Source organism: Mesocricetus auratus, unplaced genomic scaffold, assembly GCF_017639785.1.
Source record: "Mesocricetus auratus isolate SY011 unplaced genomic scaffold, BCM_Maur_2.0 Super-Scaffold_100676, whole genome shotgun sequence".
Lineage (NCBI taxonomy): Eukaryota > Metazoa > Chordata > Mammalia > Rodentia > Cricetidae > Mesocricetus > Mesocricetus auratus.
In genome coordinates, this window is record NW_024429266.1 from 103,850,121 (window position 1) to 103,875,751 (window position 25,631).

The following is a 25,631-nucleotide window of genomic DNA, read 5'->3' on the forward strand; positions in this document are numbered from 1 at the left end:
CTGACCTTGAACTCACAGAGATCCCCCTGCCCCTGCCTCCCGAGTCTGTGTCTCCCTCCTGTGTGTCAGGCTCACTGCCACCATGACCAGCTCAGCAAAAAATAAATGCTGTAGTCCCACACTGAAATATTACTCAACCTCAAACAAGGAGCACGGCTCCACCATGTGCCAGGCATGGGAAAACACGGGGAGAGAGAGTCACTGTTAACAAGTAAAACTTTTATTAAATAAACTTTTAGGTTTTTTTTCTTCTTTTTCCAGACCAGAGAGAGGTGATTTGCCATTGAGATGCCCGCTCCTCCGCACACGAACAGGAGGTAGGGGACGGACGCCCACACTCCCTCTCCAACCCCCAGTCCCCATCCTCTCTCTGCTTGTCTCTAAAATTCAGTTTGAAGTTGAAATTTCACGAAATTCGTCGTAGCAGAAATAAAGCCCGTCGTACAAATCACATAGGGTCTCTCGTGTGGAGTATAAAAACGGTATTTACAGCTCGTAAACATGAACTAGACGTTGCGCACACCAGCGGGCGACCCTGGGGCCACACGCTCGCGCGTGGACGGAACATAGTCTCACTGTAGGAACGTAAACGGGGGACGCGAAGCAAGGTGGGCGGAATTGGGGTGGGGTTTTATTTTTTTTATTTACTCCCCACTTTTGTTTTGGATCAGAAATGAAAAGGGATTTTTAAAAATCTTTGTTTTTTGCATTTTTTAAACCTTAAAAAATTTTTTTGTCTCTTTTGTTTGCTTTTGGACACATCGGAGGGGATCTGGACCCCCCCCCCCCAACTATGTGCTTTGCGGTGGGCGCCGGCAGGGGTAATATACAGGGGCGGCTCCCACCAAAGTGCTCCCAAGCCCCACTAGGAAACAGAAGCGGGTTTTCAGTGAGTCCATCCACCCCCGCCCTGCCTTGTGGTCTTGAAAAAGACCACAAATAAAAAGGAAAGAAAAGAAATCAGTGCGGAGTCCGCGGTGTCAGCAACCGTGTCTGGCAGTCTGTGGCCACGTCCATCCGGGTGACCTCAAGGCTGGTGATTGGAGGATGGGGGAGGGGGACACCTGGCAGGCAGTGGGGGAGACACGGGGGACAGTGGGGGGCACCTGGGGCAACAGGGGGCAGGAGGCTTCCCCAGCGGGAAGCTAAGGACACCTGGTCACCCAAGTAAGGCTGTGAAAGGGGGAGGGGCGTGCGGCAGGCAGGGGAGGGGGCCGGACGTGGCGGGTGGTGTCAGCAGCCGTGGGGACCCCAGGAACTGGAGGTATAGGTGTTGGCGGGGTCCTGGTTTGGCGTCCGTGGGGGGCAGCCTCCAGCCGGCCTCGTCTCTCCTTGGTCCCTGGGAGTGGCCGGCTCAGAGACACCGTTTGGCCCCTGTGGTTCATACTCCAAAAATACATAGTCTATGGTGCACACTCTCGTGAGCTGCTACAGGGAACAGGGAGGGGGTTCTGCCTAAGGGGTACTGGCTGGCCTGGAAAGCCTCCGAGTTGGACGGGGGATGTCTCCAAGTCGAGGGGAGGATGGTGATTGGCAGTGTGTGGACCCCTCAGACTCGGGCTCAGATTCCTGTCCCTTTCACGCCACGCCACGGAGCATTTTGCGCTCCATGTGGCTCTCGGTGGCTTTGGAATTGGGGAGCCTACATGGGGGGACAGATGGGGAGGGGGGTCACTGGGAGGGCTGGTATCCAAACTTGGCTGTAATTTACATAAAAGTCCTGGGGTGGTTGGAAGTGGGGGAAACTCTCAACCTGGGGAGGATGGCGGGAGGGCATTAGGGAGCATTGGAGGGGGGAGTGGGGCATTCACTTCTGTCCTGGCAAGACAACCCCCGTTTCTGACGTCACCATCAGTTTGGGGACATTCACATTCTGGCTCCTCCCCAGTCCAGTGCAGAGTATCCACAGGACACTGGGTTAAAAGGGAAGGCCTGGCAGATCTCTGGGGGTTTGTTCACCATTGGCAGGTTTCCTAATTGAAACCAAAATAAATAAAACCCCAAAACTCAGAAAACGCTGAAGACTAAAGACAGCTGACCTCTACCAGACCCTGGGTGAGACGATTAAAAAGGAGAAGAAAGAGAAGAAATGAATCCAAGTGTTCCTGGGCACTCTGTAGGTGGCTGCTGCTGCTGGGTGGCCGGGCTGTCACCTCCCAAGAGGCAGTGTGCAGTTGACCCCACCTTTTAAAATCAGTTCAGTCCCAAAGAGAGTACTGAGAATGTGGTTTGGTGGGAATCTGACGTTTAGGTTTTTGTTTTGTTTTGAGGATATCTGGCTTTTTGTTAGTTTTGCGAGATTGTGAGTGTCGTAAGCTCTGGGATTGTTAACCCACTGGGCATGAAATTAGAAGACCGTGCTTTCCAGGTCCAGGGAGCCGGCGGGGACAGAGGTGGAGGACGGGGGGGCTGTGCTGGGGTCCCCATCACCTCTGCTTCAGTTCTGGGCCAAGCTTAACCGGGCATTCCAAGTTCCAACTGTAGGCAGCCAGACTGGGGTGTGTGCCAAACATCTTTTCTCTGATTTTAGGGTCTCTCAGCTGGGAGGAGGGGAGCTCTTCCCAGGACTGGATAGAAGCCCCACCCATCAAACCCCAGACCCACAAACCCACCTCTGGAGTGACCTTCTATTCATTCTTCAAAATTTTCCCAGGAAGCCCCCTTGGTGGGAGCTCCAGATTTCTCTCCACCCCCCAGCCGAATCCCACCTCTGTGTCCCCGCCACAGGTGACGGGGAGAGGGTCTATCACCAGTTGGCGTCTTGGAGCCTCACTCCCGCCCCCAGGATTCGGAGAGAGAGACGGGATGGGAGGAGGGTTGGATGGTACCAGGGCTGGGCAGGGAACAGGGCCGCCTGGCGGCTCACCTGGGGCCAGACCCACCGCGGAGGAGCCGTGGGCGTGGTCAGTACGGGTGTCCGGGGTCTTTGGGTCTCTTCAGCTGCACCTTCAGCCTCTTCATACCGATCTGAAAGCCGTTCATGGCCTGGATGGCTGCTTGCGCGCTGGCCGGGTGGTCAAAGCTCACGAATCCTGAGAAGACAAAGCGATCAGAGCCGGCGAAGGGCGGCGGCCCCGGCTTCCGGTAGACGTCTATGTCCAGACCGGACCAGGCCTGGAGGCTGTCTCTAGGGATGGGGCTCATTCCCGTTCCACCCAGGCCTCTCGACTTCCCAGTGATGCGAGGGTCGCAGCCTCGCTTTCTTCCTACAACACCGACGTGGTACTGAGGGTTATTCCAGAACCCTATGCAGGACAGGCAGGCACTCCTCCATGACCACGCCCCAGCCCCTCTCTGGGGCATTCTAGGCGGGGCTCCACCCTGACCACGCCCTCAGCCCCTCACTGGGTTATTCTAGGAGGGACTCCACCCTGACCACGCCCTCAGCCCCTCACTGGGTTATTCTAGGAGGGACTCCACCCTGACCACACCCTCAGCCCCTCACTGGGAAACTCTAGGCTGGTCCACTCACCGAAACACTTGCTCTGGTTGGTAGCCCGATCCATAAACACCTTGGAGGAGATGATATTGCCGAAGGGAAGGAACATCTGGGTCAGCTCCGTGTCTCCAAACTCCTGGGGGAGGTGGTAGATAAACAGGTTACAGCCTTCGGGACCTGTAGGTGGGGGAGAGAAAGACATAAAGCCCCCAAGGAGAGGAGGTGGACCCCCCCTGGGTTGGGGTCCAGTCCTTGTCTCTGGCTGTGGACACAGTGGGAGGCTTCTTGAGACCCCAGAGAGAATGGGGAGCAGAGGTGGCCCGGGGGAGCCACGTGCTGTTCACCCAGACAGTGCTAATCACAGACCACACCCAGAACCGTACAAGCCAGATGGACTTCCAAGCTCTACTGTAGCCTGCACCTCCAGGCCACATACCGGAGTCAGGTGAACAGGGTTATTGGGGGGGCTGGGTGTGGCTCAGCAGCAACTCTGTGCTGGTCTAAGATACCCCAACATTTTAAAGAAGCCTGGAGGCCAGGTCAGTGGTACACACCCGTCAGTCACCCCAACACTTGGGAGGCTGAGGCAGGGGGTTGTTGCATTTATGAGTCTAGTGTGAGACCTAGTCTCAAACACACACACACACACTCACGTGCACTCACGCACACATGCACAGGAACAGACACATGCACACATGCACAGACACACGCACACATGCACAAGGATAGACAGACACACGCACACAAGCAGATACACACACTCACGCACACATGCAGACACAACACACATGCACAGACACACACACTCACGCACACATGCACATGGACAGACAGACAGACAGACACAGATAGAGACAGACAGAGAATTCATTCAGGTGATGGGGCCAAGGCTGTAGCTGGGAGGCATAGAGGTTGTCTGTCTGTCTATCTAGTTAATTTAAGGTGTGTGTGCCGCAGTGCCCGTGTGGAAGTCAGAGGACAATTTGTCCTCCACACGTGGGCTCTGGGCTCAAACTCAGGTTAACGGATGTGGTGGCCAGTGCCTTTTTGCGGGAACCATCCTCCCCGCCTGGAGTTTAAGGAGGGCCTTCCCGGAGTGTCCTGGCTGTCAGCAGTCAGAGAAGAATGTTCTGCTGGTGGCTTTAGTCACAGTGTCTGGGAGACACGATGTGGCCCATGGTGGAACAGTCCGGGGACACTGGGGACTCCTCCAAGCCCAGGCCCTGCATGCTGGGGTGTGAGCCCCATCACAGGTGAGGATGGAAGCTTTCTCTCAGCCACATGTGCCACAGGGGAGACACCAGGGACTTCTTAACGCCTCCTGGCTTAGGGCCAGGATGCTAGAGCTGTAAATGGGGAAACTGAGGTACCGGTCACAGAGCCCGGCCAGAAGAGGACGTGAGTAGCCCTGAGTCACTGGACGCAGACTCCTGCTTCCTCCCGCATGCCCTCCATAGGCCTGGCTTCACTGGGAAGGCCTCAGTTTACCCAAGACTCCTCCTCGCACCAAAAAGGGGGTTTCCTCGCGTGTCCATAGGGGGTGGGAGCTGCAAGGGCCGCCGTTCCGCGGAGGGGCGAGTTCGGCAGTGCAGGTGAGGGCGGGGCTGACAGGGGTCGCCTCACCTTCACGCTGCTGCTGCAGGAGGTGAGGAGGCTGCGGGACGCCGTGCGCCACGGGCGCGATGGCCGCGGTAGGGTACATGGCTGCAGAGAGCAGAGGCAGAGGCCAGCGCTGAGGGAGGGGCAGGGCCGGGGAGGGGCGGGGCCGGCGGCCAGGGCCGAGGGAGGGCGGGGCCGGGGAGGGCGGGGCCGAGGGGCGACGCTTGGGCTTGAAGGTTCCGGCGCAGACGGGGGCAGGGATGCGGGAAAGGCAGGCTGGGGCCAGGACCTGGGGCAGGGCACAGAGAGGGTTGAGGGTGGGATGGGAAAGGGTGACTGGGACGAGCAGGGCGGAGCCAGAGCGGAGGTTGCATGAGGGGCGGGACTATGCGGGAGCAGGGGCTGAGGCCCAGGGCCGGGCGAGGGGCGTGGCCAAATAAAGGTAGGCAGGGCCGTAGCAGCAAAGACCTGAGGAATGAGGCCACAGCCGGAGGGACAGCTGCGCCGTGGGCCCTGCCCCTTGCTCCACGCTGCTGCTCTGCACTGTGCCCCTGACCGACATCCTGGTTCAGCTGCGACCCTGCACACTCACTCCCTGTGCCATGAGCCCGCCCCTCAGGCCCTATCCCCGCCCCTCAGGCCCTATCCCCACCCCTCAGGCCCAAGCCCCGCCCCTCAGGTGCTATCCCCGCCCCTCAGGCCCTAGCCCCGCCCCTCAGGCCTGTCCTCACCACCACTCTGGCTGTGCCTCCTCCCCAGGCCCAGGTCCCGCCTCTCTGGCCCCACCCCACCCTCAGCTCCAGGGAGCAGGCCCAGTGGTGGGTGAGGCCACACAGCGAAGCAAGCCACCGCCCACAGAGGTCGGCCTGAGCGTGGGGGGGGTGGGGGGGTTCTGAGTGGAGCTGGGTCACAGTGAAGAAAAAGCGCTATGAGGGGCGGGGCGGGGCCACAGCAGGAAAAGCAGCGTGGCCAGGGTGTGACAGTGGGGATCCCCAAGGGAGTGGGGTCTGGAGCTGAAGACAGACGGGCGTGGGTCACGATGGAGACCAGGGCCATGCAGGGATGAAACCTTGTCTAAAGACCTTAGTGGGCGGGGCTCTGCCCTTGGGGCGGGGCTAAGGGCGCACGGGCAAGGAATTGGGTGGGCACATGTCTCAAGAGGTCCTGAGGGACATGGATGACGCAGGGGACCGGGGGAGAGAGGGGCTGAGTGAAGGACAAGGGCCTCGGGTGCGCGTGCAGACGGCCAGACCCTGAGGTGAGCGGGCTCGGCGGGCACAGGCTGGACCAGGGCTGTGGAGCCGCAGGGTCAGGATGGCGCTGCCTCTACCTGTGTACTGCTGGACTCCGGAGAAGGCCGGGTGGAGGGTCTCTGCCACAGCGGGGCTCTGAGCTGTGGGGCGGAGGACGAGCTGAGCCCAGTTTCCCTTCTGTGCTAACCCCCTACTGGCCAACGGGCTCCGGAGAGCAGGTGACAGAAGCCGAAGGAACCCGTGTGCCCACCGCCCCTCACCTGCGTCATCTCCCAGCCCACCCCTGCCCAGCTGCCCCTAGTCTGCGGGGATCCAAGTGTCCTAGAGTCTGCCCGGTCCCCGTCGGGCCGTTAGCAGCAGGGCTGGCATCTCGGCCCCCATTCTTCAATGTCCAGAGTCTTAGCTGACACCAGATAAAGAACCACATCAGGCGCAGGGGCTCCCAGCCGTCACCTCCGCGCTTGGGAGGGGGAGGCCGGGGCTAAAGAGTGACTTTGAGACCCGCCTGGGTTACATAACGTGACCCCATCTCAACAGCGACCAGAGGGAGACACGTGCCTCGCGCTGGCCAAACGCCCCCTGCTTCCCACTCAGCCTTTGATGCCGCCTTCCTGTTTCCCAGTTCTGGAAACAGGCCGGGTTGCTGAACAGGAATTTGAACCCAGAACCAGCCCAGTGCTCGGTCCTCACGTATCCTCTCACTGCCTCTTCCTGTGCCCCTTGTTCTGCCCTGCCAAGCCCAGTGTGTCAAGCTGTGGGGATCTAAGTGTGTCCCCCGCTTGCCACGCCCACTCCAGGCACTGTCCTAGGCTCTAGGGCACTCTGTCTCCCAAGTTACCTGGGTAGGGGACGAGGCCATTGGCATACACAGTCTCCAGGGCAGGGTGGCTCCCGGGGAAGGGCAGGACGCCTGGGAAGGCGTTGGGAATGGGTGCCACCAGGCCAGGAACAGCAGCGGTGCCTAGCAGCGGGGGCGAGTGTAGCCCTGAGGAAGGGGAGAGGGCCAGACACGAAGTGAGGGGGACACAGGCATGGGGCGCTGCCCGCCTCTCCTGAGGCCTCCCAGAAGCTGCTCTCACCGGAGGCTGGGGTGATGGGTGTGGCGGGCAGGCCATTAAGGCTGACGGCGCCAATCTGCTGGATGTGGCAGGGAGGGAACGCTACGCCAGGGCTCAGGTAGCTGCCGGAGGTGGACAACACTGTTGTCTGTTGCTGCATGAGCTGGAGACAGAGACTGTGTGAGCGGGGCAGGCACACTAAGGCTCAGGGGCAGGGGTGGGAGAACATCCTGCCGGACGTCACAGTGCAGGTCGGGATCAGGATCAGTCGCAAACTCAGCGCCAGCTGGAGGCCAATGTTTGGCTGTGGATCAGGGTTCAGTAGGCACATGGTTTGGGGAAAGGGCTTGGTCTAGACTCGGGGCTCAGTGAGAAATGGAGATTCCTACTTAGATTCAAGTTCATTCTGGGGTCAGGCATTAGGCTCAGCTTCAGATCAGGGCTAAGTTGGAAACTGAGGCTCGGTGATGGTTCAGGGTTCAGTCTGGGACATGAGGTCTGGATCAGCAAAGGACCTAGGCATGGCCTTGACTCAGAACCAGGTTTAGAAACAGAACTTGGATATTTAGAGCCAGCTTAGGATTGGGTCTGCCCAGGAACAAGGCACAGTCAGAGATCACAGCTCAGCCTGGGATCAGGGATCAGTCAACGCTCAAGGCTGAGTCAGGAACTCAGGTGATGTCAGCCTTGAGGATTTAGACCAAAACCAGATTTAGGGATGGTGGAATCCAGGCTCCATCCAGCCATTTGGGCCAGGATGAGGTTAGGGAGTCAGTCAGGGTGGTGGCTGTGTTTAGAGCTGTCCATCAAGCCGGGCGGTGGTGGCGCACGCCTTTAATCCCAGCACTCGGGAGGCAGAGGCAGGCGGATCTCTGTGAGTTCGAGACCAGCCTGGTCTACAAAGTGAGTTCCAGGACAGCATCCAAAGCCACAGAGAAACCCTGTCTCGAAAAACCAAAAAAAAAAAAAAAAAATAGAGCTGTCCATCAAGATCTGGACTTTCAACCTGGGATGGGAGCTCAGTTTACCCTGCTGCACCTGAGGCCTAGCCCGGTTCAGGACAGGATCCTGGGTCAGAAGTTATGAGAGACGGGAATAGGGATAGGTGGGCAGTGGGGTTGAGTCCTGGACTCGGTGTCCACATGCTGGGGCCACTCACAGCCTGGGCGTAGGCACTGTAGGGGCTGAAGGGCAGGGTGAGGGATGGCGTCAGGATGCCCAGCTGGCCAACCATCTGCTGCATCCGCCGCAGAGTCCGTTCTCTGTCCGTGTCGGCGAACTTGACCACCAGGCTGGAGGAGGCTCCCTACAAGGACAGTGTGTGGTGTTGGGGTAGAAGGGAAGGACTCTGGGGGTCCCTGGGGGTGACAGTGGAGATGCCAGCCATGACCAAGTCCACATCCAAAAAAGCCAAACCACACAAGAAGCACACAAGGCTTGGTGATGTGGTGACATGGCCACCGGGTGTGCGAGGTAGCAACGGCCGCAGGGACGGGTAGAGTATGTAGGCCCAAGGTTCGTGTTTGGGACAGGTGTGGGGACCCTAGCCGTAGCTTGTCCTCAAAGCAGGGGGATCCGGGGGCCAGAGAAGGACAGTGTAAGAGTTTGTGGTAGGGCACCATACGGCCCACACCTGGGACCAGCTGAGGGTTCCCCGGCCAGGCAACATGATGGCCGACGGTGCCCCGATTGCTCACACTGTAGAACTAAGTCATGAACTGGGGCTCAGAATGTGAGGATCTGGGGTTCAGGATCAGTGTTTAGTCCAGGATCAGGGCTCAGCCAGGTCCTTTCTGGTGATTGGCCCCAGATGCTCGTAGGCAGGCTTGCAGACACCCCTTAGATAGACAACCTGCTCACTGGCTTCGGTGATGAGGGAGTCAGCTTGGGGGTGGCCTGAACCTGCCCAGCCATGTTAAGGAGACAGCTGCTGCTGCAAGGCCAGGGACTCAGTTTACCTGTAGTGACACAAATTCCTGGCAGCCCTCCTACAACCATACCTGAGTGGTTCTACCCCTGGAACCTTGAACCCCTGCTCCCCACTCCCCCTTGGCCTAATGGGTTGCCAGGACCCCCATTATCTCCAGACAGTCTCTTCAGACCAGTCTCTTCATCCTCCTGCCGGGGACCTGAGCTTGGCCGCCCAGCCAGGCTCTCAGACTCTTTTCCCTAGCCCAGTCATGACCCTGACCAAAGGACCTATGCGAATGGCCTCACAGGCCCCTCACTTGGTGCCCACCTAGGGTCCCCGCTGCCCAGATTAGAGCCTTGGCCTCTACATGTAGTCTAGCCACTGGTCCTGTTACTTCGCCTGTGCCACAATGCACTGGGACAGTGTGTGATAGCAGCCTTCCACCCTCCTTTCTGAAGCAGCCTAGGAAGGGACAGAGCAGACACCACCCACGGCTCCCAGCCGTCCTCATCTTTCCCCTGCCCTACTGTAGCAAGAGCAGTTCTCACTCACCGGCATGGTCTGGCTGCCATGCAAAGCATGGATGGCCGCCTGGGCCTCTGTGTGGGAAGAAAACTTCACGAAGGCACAGCCTGGGAGGGGAGGGAGGTGGAGGTGAGGGACTGACTGAAGGATGTGAAGGCAGAGAATAAAGGGAGACAGAGCCCTAGATTGACACTCATGAAAGAAATAGATGTATGTGAGCTCACACATGCATGGGAAGGGTCAAGACCACCTGAACAGACAGGACAACCACCATCTCCCAGGGACAGACACCTAGATGTCAGCAATGAACTCAGCCAAATAGTAAAAATGTCAGTCATCCACCTCCATCTATCCACCCACTAATCTTTTGGTCTGTCTGTCCATCCATCCATCCACTCACCCATCCATCCATCCACCCATCCACCCATCCATCCATCCAACCATCCACCCATCCACCCATCCATCCATCCACCCATCCATCCATCCACCCATCCATCCATCCACCCATCCATCCATCCACCCATCATCCACCCATCCACCCATCACCCATCCATCCATCCACTCATCCATCCACCCATCCATCCACCCATCACCCATCCATCCATCCATCCACCCATCATCCATCCATCCATCACCCATCCACCCATCCACCCATCCACCCACCCATCCATCCATCCATCCACCCATCCATCCACCCACCCATCCACCCATCCATCCATCCACCCATCCATCCATCCACCCATCCATCCATCCACCCATCATCCACCCATCCACCCATCACCCATCCATCCATCCACCCATCATCCACCCATCCACCCATCACCCATCCATCCATCCACTCATCCATCCACCCATCCATCCACCCATCACCCATCCATCCATCCATCCACCCATCATCCATCCATCCATCACCCATCCACCCATCCACCCATCCACCCACCCATCCATCCATCCATCCACCCATCCATCCACCCACCCATCCACCCATCCATCCATCCACCCATCCATCCATCCACCCATCCATCCATCCACCCATCCATCCATCCACCCATCACCCATCCATCCATCCACTCATCCATCCACCCATCCATCCATCCACCCATCACCCATCCACCCACCCATCCATCCATCCATCCACCCATCCATCCACCCATCCATCCACCCATCCATCCATCCACCCATCACCCATCCACCCATCCACCCACCCATCCACCCATCCATCCATCCACCCATCCATCCATCCACCCATCACCCATCCACCCATCCATCCACACACCCACCCATCACCCACCCATCCACCCATCCACCCATCCACCCACCCATCCACCCACCCATCCACCCATCCATCCATCCACCCATCCATCCATCCACCCATCCATCCACCCACCCATCCATCCACCCACCCATCCATCCACCCACCCATCCATCCACCCATCCACCCATCCACCCATCCATCCACCCATCCATCCACCTGTCCATGTGTGCATTCATCCATATGTCCACCCACCCATCTTCCACTCATCCATCTACCCGTCCATCTGTCTGTCTATTTGGTCATCCAGAAGGAAGTCAGCCAGCTGCCAGTGACTGTGTTGAGACCCCAGCAGTCACATGCACTTTCAGATGAAGGTTGGGCCCAGAAGTACCCTTTAGAACAACTGAGGCAAAGGTTTGAGGGGTCACCAGCCCTGACCTCCAGGGCGCAGGGATCTGTGGATTATGGCAACTGGTCAGACAGACAGACACACACAGCCATGTGGTGGCCACCAAGGCAGATGCACCCCCATCCAGGGTCATTCACCATGGATCCAGGGCGGGACCAGTCTGCCAGTCATACAGACGGACAGACACGAAGACAGACAGAACCTGAGACACTCAGGGAGAGAAGCTGAGAGGCCCAGGCCACAGTCTGGAGGCCCAATCTGCAGGAGCACAGTAGCCCCACCTGAATGGACTCTCAGGTGGGGCCAGGACTCACACTTCCCTCCCATAGACCTGACCCTGCCTCCTCAGCCGGCCCCTCCCCTCCCCCTCCAGACCCTCTCTTTTTTTTTTTTTTTCCGAGACAGGGTTTCTCTGTATTGTTTTGGAGGCTGTCCTGGAACTCGCTCTGTAGTCCAGGCTGGCCTCGAACTCACAGAGATCCGCCTGCCTCTGCCTCCCGAGGGCTGGGATTAAAGGCGTGCGCCACCAACGCCCGGCTCAGCCCCTCTCTTTTTGCAAGCAACAGTTAAAATAGAGAGACCGGTGGGCGTTACCAGGCTCCCATGCATCAGCAGGGTCCTGATGACAGCCTTGTCTCATCTCCCTCCTCCCCCGAGTCTACCCACTCTCCTCCCCCCACTTGAGGATACAAAAACCCTCAAGAATGAGCAGTCTGCGGTGCAATCTCATCCCTCCCCACAGCTCCCTGCCGTCACCCTGACAACCCACCCCACCCGCTCCACCCCTTCCCAAAGACCACGCCTACTCAAGCCTATCTCTCTCTCTCTCTCTCTCTCTCTCTCTCTCTCTCTCTCTCTCTCTCTCTCTCTCTCTCTCTCTCTCTCTCTCAGCCCCACCCACCACCCCTCTGCTCCCGTTCCAAGCTTAACCCCGCCTCCAGCCCCCCTCCAGACTCCACCTCAGCTCCGCCCTCGCCCCAGTCGCCACTCCCCAGGCCCCACCACCACACACCATAGATCCCGCCCCGCCTCGCCTCCATGGGCCATCCAAGCCCCGCCCACCCCGAGCCCCCCCTCCCCGCCCGGCCAGTCACCTTTGCTGCTGCCATCAGGTCCTCGCAGCACTGTGCACTCATCGATGACTCCAAAGGGCTGGAAGAGCCTGAGCACGTCTTCCTCGGACTGCTGCTTGTTGAGCATGCCCACGAACAGCTTCCGGTCCCCTGTGGGCGGAGCCCCGGCCCACGGCCCCGCTGAGCCCGAGCTAGCCCCGCGGACCCTTAGTCCTGACCCGCGCTGCCCCAGGACCTTTGCTTAAGCCGCCCCGCTGCCCCGGGATGAGGGAGAGAGGAAGGGAAGCAGAGACACTGGGGGGTGGTGTCGTGGAGGAAGAGACAGAGACTGGGGGACAGTCAGACTCGGGAGAGGGGGAGAGAACGCGAAAGGGGGGTCCCGATTGACAGCCAAGATGGAGAGTGACAGGGGCTGGCAAGGCTGGGCTTCATCGAGCTCCTACATATACATGGTGTCCCAATAGCCTTGCCCACACCTCTCCTCATGGGCACCCGTGAGGGAACCGGAAAGGTGTGGGGTGTCTGAAGCCTGGGGGAGCAGTTGGAGCCGGCCGGAGCACCCCACGGTCACAGGGAGGTTACTACTACCTCCACGGCTCTCACTGTCCGCTGGCTTCACCTGGATCGGCCGCGCCATCTGTGGAAAGGTTGGGGGGCACATTCAGGGTGGCAAGGGACCGGGTGGGGCGCATGCACCCTCCTTAAACTCTGCACAGGCACTGGCTGCTCACCTTTGCCTTGGCACACACTGAAGCAATCAACCCGGTGCCAAGGAGACTTGTCTGGCAAACTCTTAGCTAGCCAAAACCCAATGACAATTATCTCCCCAGCAAGACAGAATGTCTTTGGAAATGGTGAGATTTCTCCCAGCCCTGTGCAATTTTGCATTGTAATTTCTGTCTTCAAGAAGTCAGATTGTGCCGAGCGTTGGTGACGCATGCCTTTAATCTCAGCACTCGGGAGGCAGAGGCAGGCAGATCTCTGTGAGTTCGAGGCCAGCCTGGTCTACAAGAGCGAGTTCCAGGACAGCCTCCAAAACAATACAGAGAAAGCCTGTCTCAAAACAAAACAAAGCAACCTCCCCAAAACCAAGAAGTCAATTGTTTCTGAGCCCTGTGTCTGGACTTGGCTAAGTGACTTCCTCCAGCATAGAATATGTTGGAAAAGAAGACATAATTATGATCTTTGGTGTTAGAGAGCTTGTTGCTCTCTGGACAGAGTCCAAGTGTGCCAGCCTGGACTAGCCACTGATGGCACCCAGGAGGACTCATTCTAAATAACTTAAATTGCTGGGTGTTTGTTACCGGTCAGCAGCCGACTGATACCCCGTGTTGTGTAACACACCCCGGAAATGGCATTTGATGGTGCTGACCCCGTGCCCCACAGCCCCAGCAGACTGGGGGGGTGCATCTGGGATATTTGCTCATCCACTGAGACTCATATGGGTGAACTCCTACTAAGCTTTCAAAATTCAGTTCAAAAGTCCCAGCAGCAACCCCCCCCACCCCTCACGGCTCCTCCCTGCCTCCCAGACAGGGGGAGGGGAGCTCAGTGTCACCCCCAAGCTAGGTGTAAGGAAAGAGGGGACCAACAGGGTCCAGGAACCGGGAGTAAGGTCCCTGCCTGAGACAGATTAGGCTAGCCCCTTCACACGAAGCCCTGAGACCTCTGACCCAGGTGCACCACCTGACTGACAGCCCAGCGACCCCTGCCCCCCTATGCTGGCCTCTTCTCAACATCCTCCCCTGCACCCACCCTCTCCTCCAGCGATGCTCCACCCAGCTGTGAGTGCCCATGAGGAGAGGTGTGAGCCCTTACAGAGCATCCCCCCCTCCTCACCCCTCCCCACACCCTTCCATTCCCCCACAATCCTCTCCCCTCCCGTGCTTTCAACTTCCTCCGGCCCCTCCCCTTCCGGAATCATCCTCTGTTCCCCCCACTTTGGGAGCCCCTCCCCTCCTCTAAGACCCTCCCGGGGATCCTCATTACCCGCCCTGCTCTCCCCAGCCAGCCAGATCCCCCCACCCCCCACATCCCATCCCCTCTGCACCTGGGTACCACACCCCACCCCGGGGTGGGTGGGGGAGACGATCTGAACCTGATAGTTCCTCTCCTGGGGTCCGGGCGACCAGACGGGGTGTGGGGGACAAGGCAGGGGAGGGGTCCCCCAGATCTAGCCTCCCGGTCCCCTCACGGCCCCTCCCTCACGCCCCCGCCGGCCCTCCCCCTCCACCATCCTCCCTAGCACCTTGGGCAGATGAAGATGGGGTTGCCATGGCAACGCTGATTCACCCCGTGGAAGCCGGCAGTTGTCGCTGCCATGGAAACCGCCTCTTCGGCCCCTCCGAGTTCAGATCTCGCAGCGCACAAAAGAGATTTAAATATAATCTTTTAGAGACGAGGGAGGGGGAGGGGAGGGGAGAGGAGGGGAAGAAGAGGGGATGTGCCCGGCTCTGTTACCATCACCCCATCACCGACCTTGGTCTCCAGCGCGCCCTGGGTCCCCCTCCACCCCACAGTGACGGAGAAGGGACCACGGAGCGCCCTCCCCGCCCGCACCACGTGCTCCAATGCTGCGTGTGGGAGCTGGGTCTCCCCGCACTGCCGCCTCCCCCCATCTGTCCCGCCCAGGTGTCGCCGTCCCCTGTACCGTCTGCAGCTCCCATCTCCACTCCCCTTCCTCTCGACATCCCCAACACCATTTCCTGTTGGGTAAGATTTGGGGCCCTGCGGAGGACCCTCACTAGTGTCTTGGAATGGGACAACACCACCGGAAGTTGCCCACCACCACGGCGGGGAAAATCTTTGGCGGGTTTTGAGGCAGCAATAGGAGCGATGTGGGTGAGACCGTGTCTCTTTGGGGAGCCGGGTCTCCTTCCGGGACCCATTTCATCTCTGAGCTGGGTGTGTTACAGACAGGGAAACTGAGGTCTTTGGACAATCTCAGCCGGTCTAGCCGGGGCCATGCAGGTTTCTCACGCAGTTGGAAGATTCCAGAACCAGGCGTCCGTGGAAGCGGAGGAAGCAAGCTAAGGCACCACCCGGGCGGCCATGGCCCACGCTCCTCTCCCACCCGGACCCCACCATGGCTCCCTAGTGCCCTGGCTGCAGTTACAGTCTCTCATTGGAGACCTCAGCCAGAGACCCCTTGCAGGGAACCCTCCCCCCAGCAACCTTGCGCTGCCCCTCTTCAGGGCAGACTCCTTGCCCAGCGCTCCGGCTCCGGACTTACCCCCGACCCCATGCCCTTTGCCAGTCAGAATGATGCTCACATCCAGCACTGGCGCTAGAGTCTAGAACGTTCCAGATCACCAAGCACTTGCCATGCCACCAGCTCCAGGGTCTAGAATGTACTGGGTTCCCAGCATGCCACAGGCAGCTGGTCTCCAGCCCAGAACATTCCAGGTCCCTAATTTCCAGTGTGACTTCTGGTCTAGAGTTCCAGAATGTTCCGGATCTGCAGCACAAAGGCAGCTGGCTCCAAGTCTAGAATGTTTCAAGTCTTCTCTGTGTGTGGCTCACTGTAGCCACACTGACCTACACCACATGGTCCTGAGGGGTGCTGCCAGCCCTTGCCCTCAGGCTGCCTGATCTGGCCGCGCAGTTGTGTTTCTAGTAAAGTTTTATCATGTGTCTGCTGGTAGCATGCATGGGACTAAGCACAGCCTGCTGGAACCACATGGTGCAGCCGTGGGCACTGTGGATGTCAGTTTCCGGTCATTGTCATGTCTGCAAATGTGCAGTTAACGCTGACACCAGATCTGAGGAGGATTCTCCATTTACAACAATCCAGAACATAACTCTCCTGTGTCACCAGTCCACAGGCCACTGAGAAAACTTCTACCCTGAGCTGGGCAGTGGGACCCACACCTTTAATTCCAGGACTCCAGAGACAGAGGCAGGAGGATCTCTGTGAGTTTGAGGCCAGCCTGGGCTACATGTAGCAATCATTGTACACAAACTGATGAGAACATAAAAAACAGTCTGCGAAGAGAGGGCATGGAGAGCGGGATTCCCCGTGGCTACTCTCCATGACTTTATGCTAAGATGGTTAGAACTGGGAACACTTTGTAAAAAGTAAAATCCTGTCTTTTTTTTTTTTTTTGGTTTTTTGAGACAGGGTCTCTCTGTATTGTTTTGGAGGCTGTCCTGGAGCTCGCTCTGTAGACCAGGCTGGCCTAGAACTCACAGAGATCTGCCTGCCTCTGCCACCTGAGTGCTGGGATTAAAGGCTGCGCCACCAACGCCCGGCTCCAACTAGGTTTTTAAGTTAGCATTTTTCTAGAGCGTGCTTATTTCGTCTTGCTGTAAGCAGGGTCTGTCCACGGGCTGTGAGCACAGCTGGGTTTTCTCTGTGGGTGCTGAGCTGAGTTCCCGGCCTCTGCCTCTCACATACTGGGGGGGTCCTCCAGTGTGACCGCCATGCAGGTCTGCAGTGTCACTCACCCTGACAGCATGGTCACTCTTGGGTGAGATCCACTCTTAAGCAGTCAATCAATGAAGGCTTTCAGGTGCCCTTCTCAAACACCTCACCTTCACACTCTGCGCCGCTCACCTTCACACTCTGCGCCGCTCACCTTCACACTCTGCGCCCCTCACCTTCACACTCTGCGCCGCTCCGCATCTGTCCAAAGCACCCGTCTCCAGACAGTCTAATGTCCACCCTGCTTTAACACCACCGGACATCCCTCACCAGAAATATCCTACAATCCACACCCTGACTGAACACTGTCAATGCGATCGTGTTTGGGAAAAGGGTCTTGTAGACAAGTGACACAGAGGAACTTGAGGCAGCCTCGGTCCCCTGTGTGGGGGAGAAGGAGCTGTCAGTGGGAAGAGAAGTCCAGCAGAGAGGCCAGGAGCACCTGCAGGGAGGGGTAGGGGCAGGGATGGGCACCATATCTCCACAGAGGCTTAGGAAGGAATAGGGCATGGTCAGCTTGGGACAAGGATGCATCTCCATCACCAGGAGGTAGTCTGCTCAGCGTTGGTGCATACCAGGAAGCCATGGTCTCCTCACTAAGCAGTGGGGTGGGTGGATGGATGGATGGGTGGGTGGGTGGATGGATGGGTGGATGGGTGGATGGATGGGTAGAGTTTTGTGAAAGGAAAAGTCTTAGACTTAGGAAATTATGACTTCCACAGAGTCTTTACAGTACACACAGGGGGAACATGTTAGTTTTCAGGCATCTGCACTGGCCTGTCCTTGGGGTTCTGGGACACGCCCTCAGCTGCAGCTGCTAAGAGCACCACCTGTGCCCATTTACTATGTTCCCTTTTAAAAGAGCCCTGCCCACCTCCCATCCCTCTCTCTGTCACCCCTTCTCTCTTTCTCTCCCCCCTTTTCTCTCTCCTGCTGCTGCCATCCCTAGAGGCCAGTCTCCCCCTCTCCTTTCTCTCCCCCTCCCTTTCTTTTTCCAGACAGGGTTTCTCTGTGGCTTTGGAGGCTGTCCTGGAACTGGCTCTGTAGACCAGGCTGGTCTCAAACTCACAGAGATCCGATTGCCTCTGCCTCCTGAGTGCTGGGATTAAAGGCTGCACCACTATGATCCCTTTTTCTAATTAAAAACAGAAGCCATCTGCTTGAACCCGACGCAGGCCCTTCTCTTTGCACTACAACAGAGCTGACTCCTCCCCGTTGCCGCATCAAATCACGTGTGATGTTCACACCTGGAATCCCAGAGCTGGCGCGGTAGAACCAAATGTTCACTGGACTCTATGGCTATCCCTGACTCCTTCCCAGGCTGCCTCCAGTTTTAAGGAGCCCAGTGGACGGTCTTAGGGAAACGTGCACACTTGCCAACTTGCAGGTGTAGTAATGCGCGCTTGTGCTCACAGAGAGCCGTTCTGTGCCCGTCCCTGCCCCGCCCCTCCACCTGCTCTTCCGTGCTTCAGCGTCTCTGTCTGTCAGACGCTTCGGCGTCTCTGCAGAACTTTGCTGGAGCCACACCAATGCCAGCGCCACCCTCGAACACCCGGAACTGTGACCTATAAAGTTTTCAGCCTCAGGCTCCAGCCTCCCTGCCCGCCCCTTCCCCCCACGTTCCAGTCCCTTCCCCCCCTTTCTGAATCTCTTCCTCTGCTCTAATCACAAGGGGCTCCTGGATCTTTGCCCAGTGCCCCCTCCCCCACCCGGTCCCTTGAGCAGCGCGTGTCAGTGAGGTACATTTGTGACCGTGCTCACTTGCGCCGCAAAGAAACTGTCACTCCTATGGCGCACAGATCCCAGCATAGTAGGCCCCCAAAGATATTCATGCTTATGCCCCCCCTTTTCTCATCCTGAGCCCAGAGGCACAGGGACACCCAGCCCGAGTCCCCCACAGCTGAGAGCGTCTCCTCCACTCTGCAGATGACTCACCCCCGGCAGGGTCTTCTGCTCATGCAAGGCCGTCTGAGCTTTGATGGCGGAGTCCCTGGCGCAGTACGTGAGGAAGGCGCAACCTGATGGGAGACACAGCGCGTGAGGGACCAAAGGTGGGGCGGGGCAGGGCGGGGCGGCCCTGGTGCCCAGGGTAGCAGAAATCCCACCATTGTCCAGTCACACCACGGAGTGCTACTCAGACACAAACAGGATGGAGGCTTCAACAACCCACAGTGTAAATGGGGCCTTGAGGCCACGCACCGTGGACTCGTGAGGAGGAAACCCGCACAAGGCACAGATTTTGGGTGCTGCAGACAGGACAGGGGGCTGGAGTGTAAGGGGTCCAGAACTTCATGTTGGGGAGATGGTGGGTACTTTTGCCACCTCAGAACTGGGGAGGTGGAGGCAGTGAGAGCCGTGGACAGAGCCTGGAGGGCAGCAGCCGAGCAAGTCCTCTGGACTCTCTGTGTGTGTGAGAGAGTGTGTGAGTGTGTCAGAGTGTGTGAGTGATTGTGTGTGAGAGAGTGTGAGTGTGTCAGAGTGTGAGTGATTGTGTGTGAGAGAGTGTGAGTGTGTCAGAGTGTGTGAGAGTGTGTTAGTGTGTCAGAGTGTGTGAGTGAGTGTGTGAGTGTGTGCGAGTGTGAATGCGTAAATGTTAGTGTGTGTGCGAGTGTGTCAGAGTGTGTGCGTGTGTGCGAGTGATTGTGTGAGTGTGTGTGTGCCAGAAGACTGACTTGGGGCCCCTCTAACCCCCACCCATCCTGTTCTGGATACAGAGCTCACCCCCCCAAGCTGAAAATGCAAATCAGATGTGGTTGGACTGGAACCTGCAAAAGCCACTGTGAAAATGTAACAGAGTTGATGGAAGAATGATTGACACATGTGACGTCAATCCACAGGGTGAAATATTACACAGCCATGAAAAGGGAAGCTGCATGCTCCGCCCCCAGAAGGATGGATGTCAAGCTCCTGAGTTCAGCAGGGGATGCACAAATTGGGTGGCAGGCACTGCCAAGTCCTTATTGTTGCTTCTATTGACAAATTCACACACGGGAAGGGGGATGGTGCTGGGCAGAGGGTGGAGGGCAGAAGGCAGAGGAGAGTTAGAACTTCACGAGGGCTGTTTTCAGTTTGGGAAGATGGGGACACACAGTCCAGCTGTGCACTCACAGCGGAGCCCAGCTGGGAACGTCACCATGGCTGGCCCTGGCAGTACTACTTTAACTGGCATCATCGTCACCATCGTTTCTTTGTTCTTTTCTGAGACAGGGTTTCTGACTGTCCTGGAACTCACTCTGTAGACCAGGCTGGCCTTGAACTCACAGACATCCTCCTGCCTCTGCCTCTGCCTCTGCCTCTGCCTCTGCCAGGGTTTAAGGCGTGTGCTACCACTGCCTGGTCTCTGAGAAAGTTCTACCCTGCAGCCTGGAACTCATTACCACAGCACCTGGGAGTTTGAGAACATCCTCGGCTACATAGAGTTCAAGACTTGCATCAGAAACCAAAAGGAGAAAATAGGAGGAGGGAGGAGGAGGGAGGAGAGGGCGAAGACAGTTTCCCTGCAAGGGCCCCCTGGCCGCTGTCCACGGTGCTGAAGCGCGTGCGGAACCCGTGCCCTCCCAGCTCTGAGCTGTGCTGGTCTGGCAAGGGGGTTCCTGGCGAGTTGCTGGCTGAACCCGAACACCGGGCTGTCACCCCACTCAGAAGAGACCCCTCTTAGGTTCCTGGGCGCCAGTGCCCCTAAATCTGGGCACCTTAGGGACATAGTAGCCCAGGCCACAGTTGGCTTAAGGCCCTGTGAGCTGAAGCCGGGGACAGCCCAGAGTGTGGTTCTTCAGGAGAAACCACCTTGGTGTGCTCGTGTCTGGGTGTGGTCAGCGCCACAGCAGAATCCCCCCTCTTCCCCCACCCTCGCCCATTGCTCAGGAGTCATCCACTCCTGGGTGCTGTATGAAGTGAACCAAGGCTCAGAGACGCACAGCAGCCTCCTTGAGACACACAGCAAGTCAAACATCTGCCTTTGAGCTGGGAGTTGGGGGTGAACAACTAGAGGATTCCCAAGACTCAGGAAATTCCAGCATGTTGAAGAGGACTATATTAAATAAGTCTATTGTCTATTTGCCTATGGGCGCCCTGGCACGCCTGTGGGCAGAGCGAAATGTCCCTCTGGGGACCATAAGGCACTGGGTGAAGGCGTTTCTGAGCAGCTGGATGGTGCTGGGGACCAAACTCAGGTCCCCGAGCCTCACCTCTGAGCTGCTCTGAGTTACTGGCCATCTCTCCCAACAACCTTATTTTGGAAAGAGGCTTCTGGTCAAACTCTGTAGCCAAGGCTAGCCTTGATTGGTGATCCTCCTGCCTCAGCCTCCTGAGTGCTGGGATCACAGATGCCCAGAGCTGAACACTCACTTCACAGCAAGAACAATTTCTTGTGACTCCACCTGGCACTGCCCTGTCACCAAGAAGACAAGCTGAGTGGCCTCCACCCACATCCATGAACACATGCTCACCCCCAGTTTGTACCCTCTGAAGCAGCAACCAGAGGTGCCATTGAGCACAGAGTCATATCTCTCTACCAACAGCCCTCCACCACTCACACCTCCTTCAGGGTCAAGGCCCAAGGCCTACCTATCCATTCCCTCAGCTCCTCCAACACCAGCTCCTTCCTTTGCCAAGACCTGAGCAGAGGCTGTGATCAACCTGGGACACCATTCCTCAGATAACAAACCTTCCAGAACTCTAACTCTGACACCTTCTCAGTGTTTGCATGGGCGCCAGTTCAAGTGTTCCACACTTGACCCCAGGGGAAGATACGGTGACAATTACTACATCTCCATGAGATCAGGGGACAGCACCCACCCATCCACCCATCCACCCACCTACCCACCCATCCACCTACCCACCCATCCATCCACTCATCCATCCATCCACCCATCCATCCACTCATCCATCCATCCACCCACCCATCCATCCACTCATCCATCCATCCACCCACCCATCCATCCACACATCCATTTCCCCAAACAAAGGCAGTCCTTCCTCTCCGGCCTACACCCATCTCACATGCAATCCTGACCACTCCAGCACAGCAGTCTCCTCCCTGTGGGGATTTCCCAGGGTCTTGCACCTCTGGGCCTTTACAGATGCTGTTCTCTGCCTCAAGAACACTTTTTTTACTTGCCAATGCCTCTAGCTGGAACGCTGATGCCTCGTCCACTCTGTGAGCCCAGGCCTTGTGCCCAGAGTGCACTAAAATCTACGCCACCCTGTATCATTTTCCAGTGGCAGCTTCTGAGATGAACGCTTCAGACCTTTCTTAGGCAGCAAGGGAAACTGAGACACAGCTGGACGGAGTCACAAGAAAGCACCTGGTGTGGCCCAGAGACAAATGCTCCTCCCACATCTGTGCCAGGCCATGTGTCCCCAAGACTGCTGTCACTTCTAGGCTCCATATCCCCTCCTCCTGCCACAGACAGCCACTGCTGCTCCCATGGCAACAGTAGGCCAGCACCCCCCCACAGTCCTCCAGAATGTGCCACTCTATCTACGACAAATGCTGTATTAACATGGGAATGCACATGTCCCCAAAGGTGACCTGTCCTCCCTCAGAGGTGGGGCAGAAAGAACCCCCACCTTGAGCCCTGGCTCAGGGAGGACCACAGAGGGCCGGTGCGGCGTTTAGGGACCTGGCCCACTCTGGAACCCCACCTCAGCTGCGACGGGTTATCTTGAACGTGCACCCCAGCAACAAAGACACTAAAGCACGTATGGGCTCTTGGCTGTGCGAGAATTCTCTGTTCCATTCTTTCCATCTCCATTGTCCCGAAGCCCAGGAAGGGGTGACAACCACACAACAGAGGTCCAGAGACCTCCTTTCCTGAGCCAGGGCCTCAGGCAGCCCAGGCTGGCCTTGCACTTGCTGCATAGCTAAGGATGGCCTTGCACTCCTGATTCTCCTGCCTGAACATTCCAAGTGTCTGGTGACAGGTGTGTCCACTTTCCCCAGCCTCCAAACACAGAACTCTGTCAAGACCCTGAGCCCTCCTTTGCTGTTGGGTCCCCAACTCCTCACTGGGGGAGGCCTGGGAAGCTGTCACCCTCTACTCACTGCTGATCAGACCCCCCGAGCCCTCTGCCCAAATTCCCACCTCCCAAGCAATGTCCCGACCCCGCATCTACCAGAAAGAAAACAGCTCCGGTTCCTGGGGCCCCTGATGCCCCACTGTCTCCTGCCTGGAGTTCCCAAGGGAGATGAGGGGGCCCTGTTCCAGCACCTGGGCATTATCCCGTCCACCCAGGCCTCACCACTGCCCCCCAGGCCTCAACTAGGGGTGTCAGACAGGCAGCCTTTGGATTCCCATCAGAAGTTCCTAGAAATGAGTGCTTAAGTCAGATCCTAGGTTCTGAGGTTTGGGTCATGGGTGGGAATTAAATCCCCATCTCACGTGTTTGAGAACGAGGTTGGTTGAGAAAAGCGCCGGGGTTTGGAGGGTCCCTCCTTGCCCAGGTCCAGACCAGCCTCAAGCCCAGCTAGCAGCCCCAGGATTGTGCATTCCTTAATCCATCAGTCACTCACTCATGCATTCATTCACTGGTCCATCCACTCACTCACTCACTCTCTCGTTCATTCCACAGACAGGTACAGGTCCACCCAGGCGCTAAGCCCTCCCCACCATGGGGTCCGTTTGAGGATGGAGACCGTGGTACTCAACCATGGGTCCCTCAGCACCTGCCAGCACATTTGGTCAAAGCCACTGGACTCAGGCACTGAGGCCTGGGACAGAGCAGTGGGGCAACCCTGACCCCCAGAAGCCTCCATGGGATGGGGAGCCAGGTTCTTGAGCCGCCTGCCAGCAAGGCCACCCACGCAGATCCTCATCACCTGGGATCTAGGCTCTGCCCAGCCGACCCCACAGGCATTGTCTGGGCCTCAGCTCTGCACCAGGTCCCACTCGAGCCCCGCCAAGGTAGGTGCAGGGATCGGGAAGCTGGCACCACCCAGGAAGGGTTGCCTGGGTCCCGGCATCCTCTGGGCTGCAGCCTCAACCTCACACCCCCACGTCTTTGTAGTTACCGCTCAGCCCCGTGTCCTGGACATGTGTCCGGCCGGCCGCAGGGGAGCTGGCTTGGCTTTGTGAGCAGGGATCCCGGTCCCGAGGTGGGAAGTTCCTGGCTGGGCCAGAGAGACCCAGAGTGACGGGGTAGAGGGTGGGGGGACGAGAGGAGGGGGGTCCCTGGCGCTCCGGGCACAGGGCAGATGGGGGTGGGTGGTCTGGGAATGGAAGGGAGAGGGGGAGAGAGAGGAAGATGCCGGGGAGAGGAGGGAGATGGAGGGAGATGACGGAGAGCAATGGAGGAGGAGGAGGGAGTGGGGAGGAGGGAGGGAGGGGGCGGAGGAGGGTGCAGGGGAAGGTAAGGGGAGGTTCTGGGATGCAAAGGCGAAGAAGGAGGGGCTGGGGGAGGGGTTCAGAGGTCCCAGGTGCAAGGGAGGGGTGCAGGTGTAGAACGGGAAGCACAGAAAGGTGCTCAAGGGGGCCGGGGGCAGGGGTGCATGGGCGGTGCGCCCACCTTTGTGCACGCCGGTGTGCGGGTCCTTGAGCACCGTCAGCTCGTAGATGCGGCCGAACTGTTCGAACAGCGGTTTGAGGTCCTGTTCGTGCAGGTGGCGCGGGATCTGGCCCACGAAGAGCTTGATGGCGTCCAGGTCCTTCATGCCGTCGGGCCGCGCCCCGGGGCGCTCAGGCCCGCTGCCGCCCACCGGCCAGGCCCGGGCAGGAGATGCGGTGCCGCCGCCGCGTTGCTCGGTCAGCGGCCCCGCCCGCGCGCGACTGCGCCACAGCGCTCCCCGGGGCCGCCTCGGGAACTGCAGGAGGTGGCAAGCGCCGGCCGCGGGAAACTGAGGCCCACAGGTCCTGGAGGTGTGGGGGGCAGCAGGCTGGACGCGCCCATCAGAAAGGCTGACAGGCCTCCCGCGCGGGTCTTGGTATCGTTAACGTGTCTGACACCAACAGCCATTAGATCAGTTCCGCAGCCTGGGCTAGTCTGGGCTACATGGCAGGAGTCTGTGTCAAGCCAAGATGAGCAGCCCCGGATGGTAAATAATGAAAGCCAGCCTGTGAGGAGGACACACAGGACCGCAGGGGGATGACAGCGAAGGAGGGCAGAGAAGCTGATGGGAAGAAGCGGACTTCTAGGCTAGACCTTGCAAGCAATCCTCCTTGAATCCTGGGATGCCCTCCACTGTCCTGCTCATATTCTTAAATTGAAGTTCCTAGTGCCACAGACACCGTCTGGACCCATGCTGTGTGTCATTAAAATGGTGATATTTGCAGGGTGATGGTGGTTTACACCTTTAATCCCAGCACTCAAGTGGCAGAGGCAGGTGAATTCTGTGAGTTCAAGGCCAGGATGGTCTTACACAGTAAGTTCCAGGACATCTGAGACCTATCTCAAAAAATAAATAGGTGTTCTAATATTCATTGCAGATTTTTGAGTGTTAATTTTTAACTATGCAGTGAAATATTCTTTATGCTAATGACTGAGTTTGCCTCCCCAGAGGATGTGAAGGCAAGAGGATTAGGGGTTCAGGGTCATCCTTGGCTACAGAGAGAGCTGGAGGCTAGCCTGGGCTTCATGAGACAATATCACAAATACAAGAATTAAATGGGGCCGGGCGGTGGGGGCGCAGCCTTTGATGCCAGCACTGGGAGGCAGAGGCAGGTGGATCTCTGTGAGTTCAAGGCCAGC

General features: G+C 58.0%; 1 protein-coding gene across 11 annotated transcripts; it reads right to left on the bottom strand.

Moving 5' to 3' along the window:
* Window positions 1-204: 204 nt before the first annotated feature.
* Window positions 205-24,691, bottom strand: Celf5 (CUGBP Elav-like family member 5). 11 transcript variants are annotated; one of them, XM_005083249.4, is made up of 12 exons: window positions 24,453-24,691; window positions 18,882-18,964; window positions 13,109-13,160; window positions 12,545-12,673; window positions 9,814-9,893; window positions 8,509-8,655; window positions 7,371-7,512; window positions 7,130-7,276; window positions 6,369-6,431; window positions 5,063-5,143; window positions 3,473-3,616; window positions 205-3,032 (listed from the first exon to the last, which is right to left on the bottom strand). In XM_005083249.4, exons 1-12 carry the CDS (start codon window positions 24,595-24,597, stop codon window positions 2,905-2,907), a joined length of 1,341 nt encoding a protein of 446 aa, XP_005083306.1. In that variant the 5' UTR covers window positions 24,598-24,691; the 3' UTR covers window positions 205-2,904. The 11 variants fall into 11 exon arrangements, with proteins under 11 accessions (XP_005083306.1, XP_040593431.1, XP_040593430.1 ...); XM_040737497.1 differs by having other exon boundaries at window positions 3,473-3,575; window positions 13,112-13,160; window positions 24,453-24,679; XM_040737496.1 differs by having other exon boundaries at window positions 13,112-13,160; window positions 24,453-24,679.
* Between the last annotated feature and the right edge of the window lie 940 nt (window positions 24,692-25,631).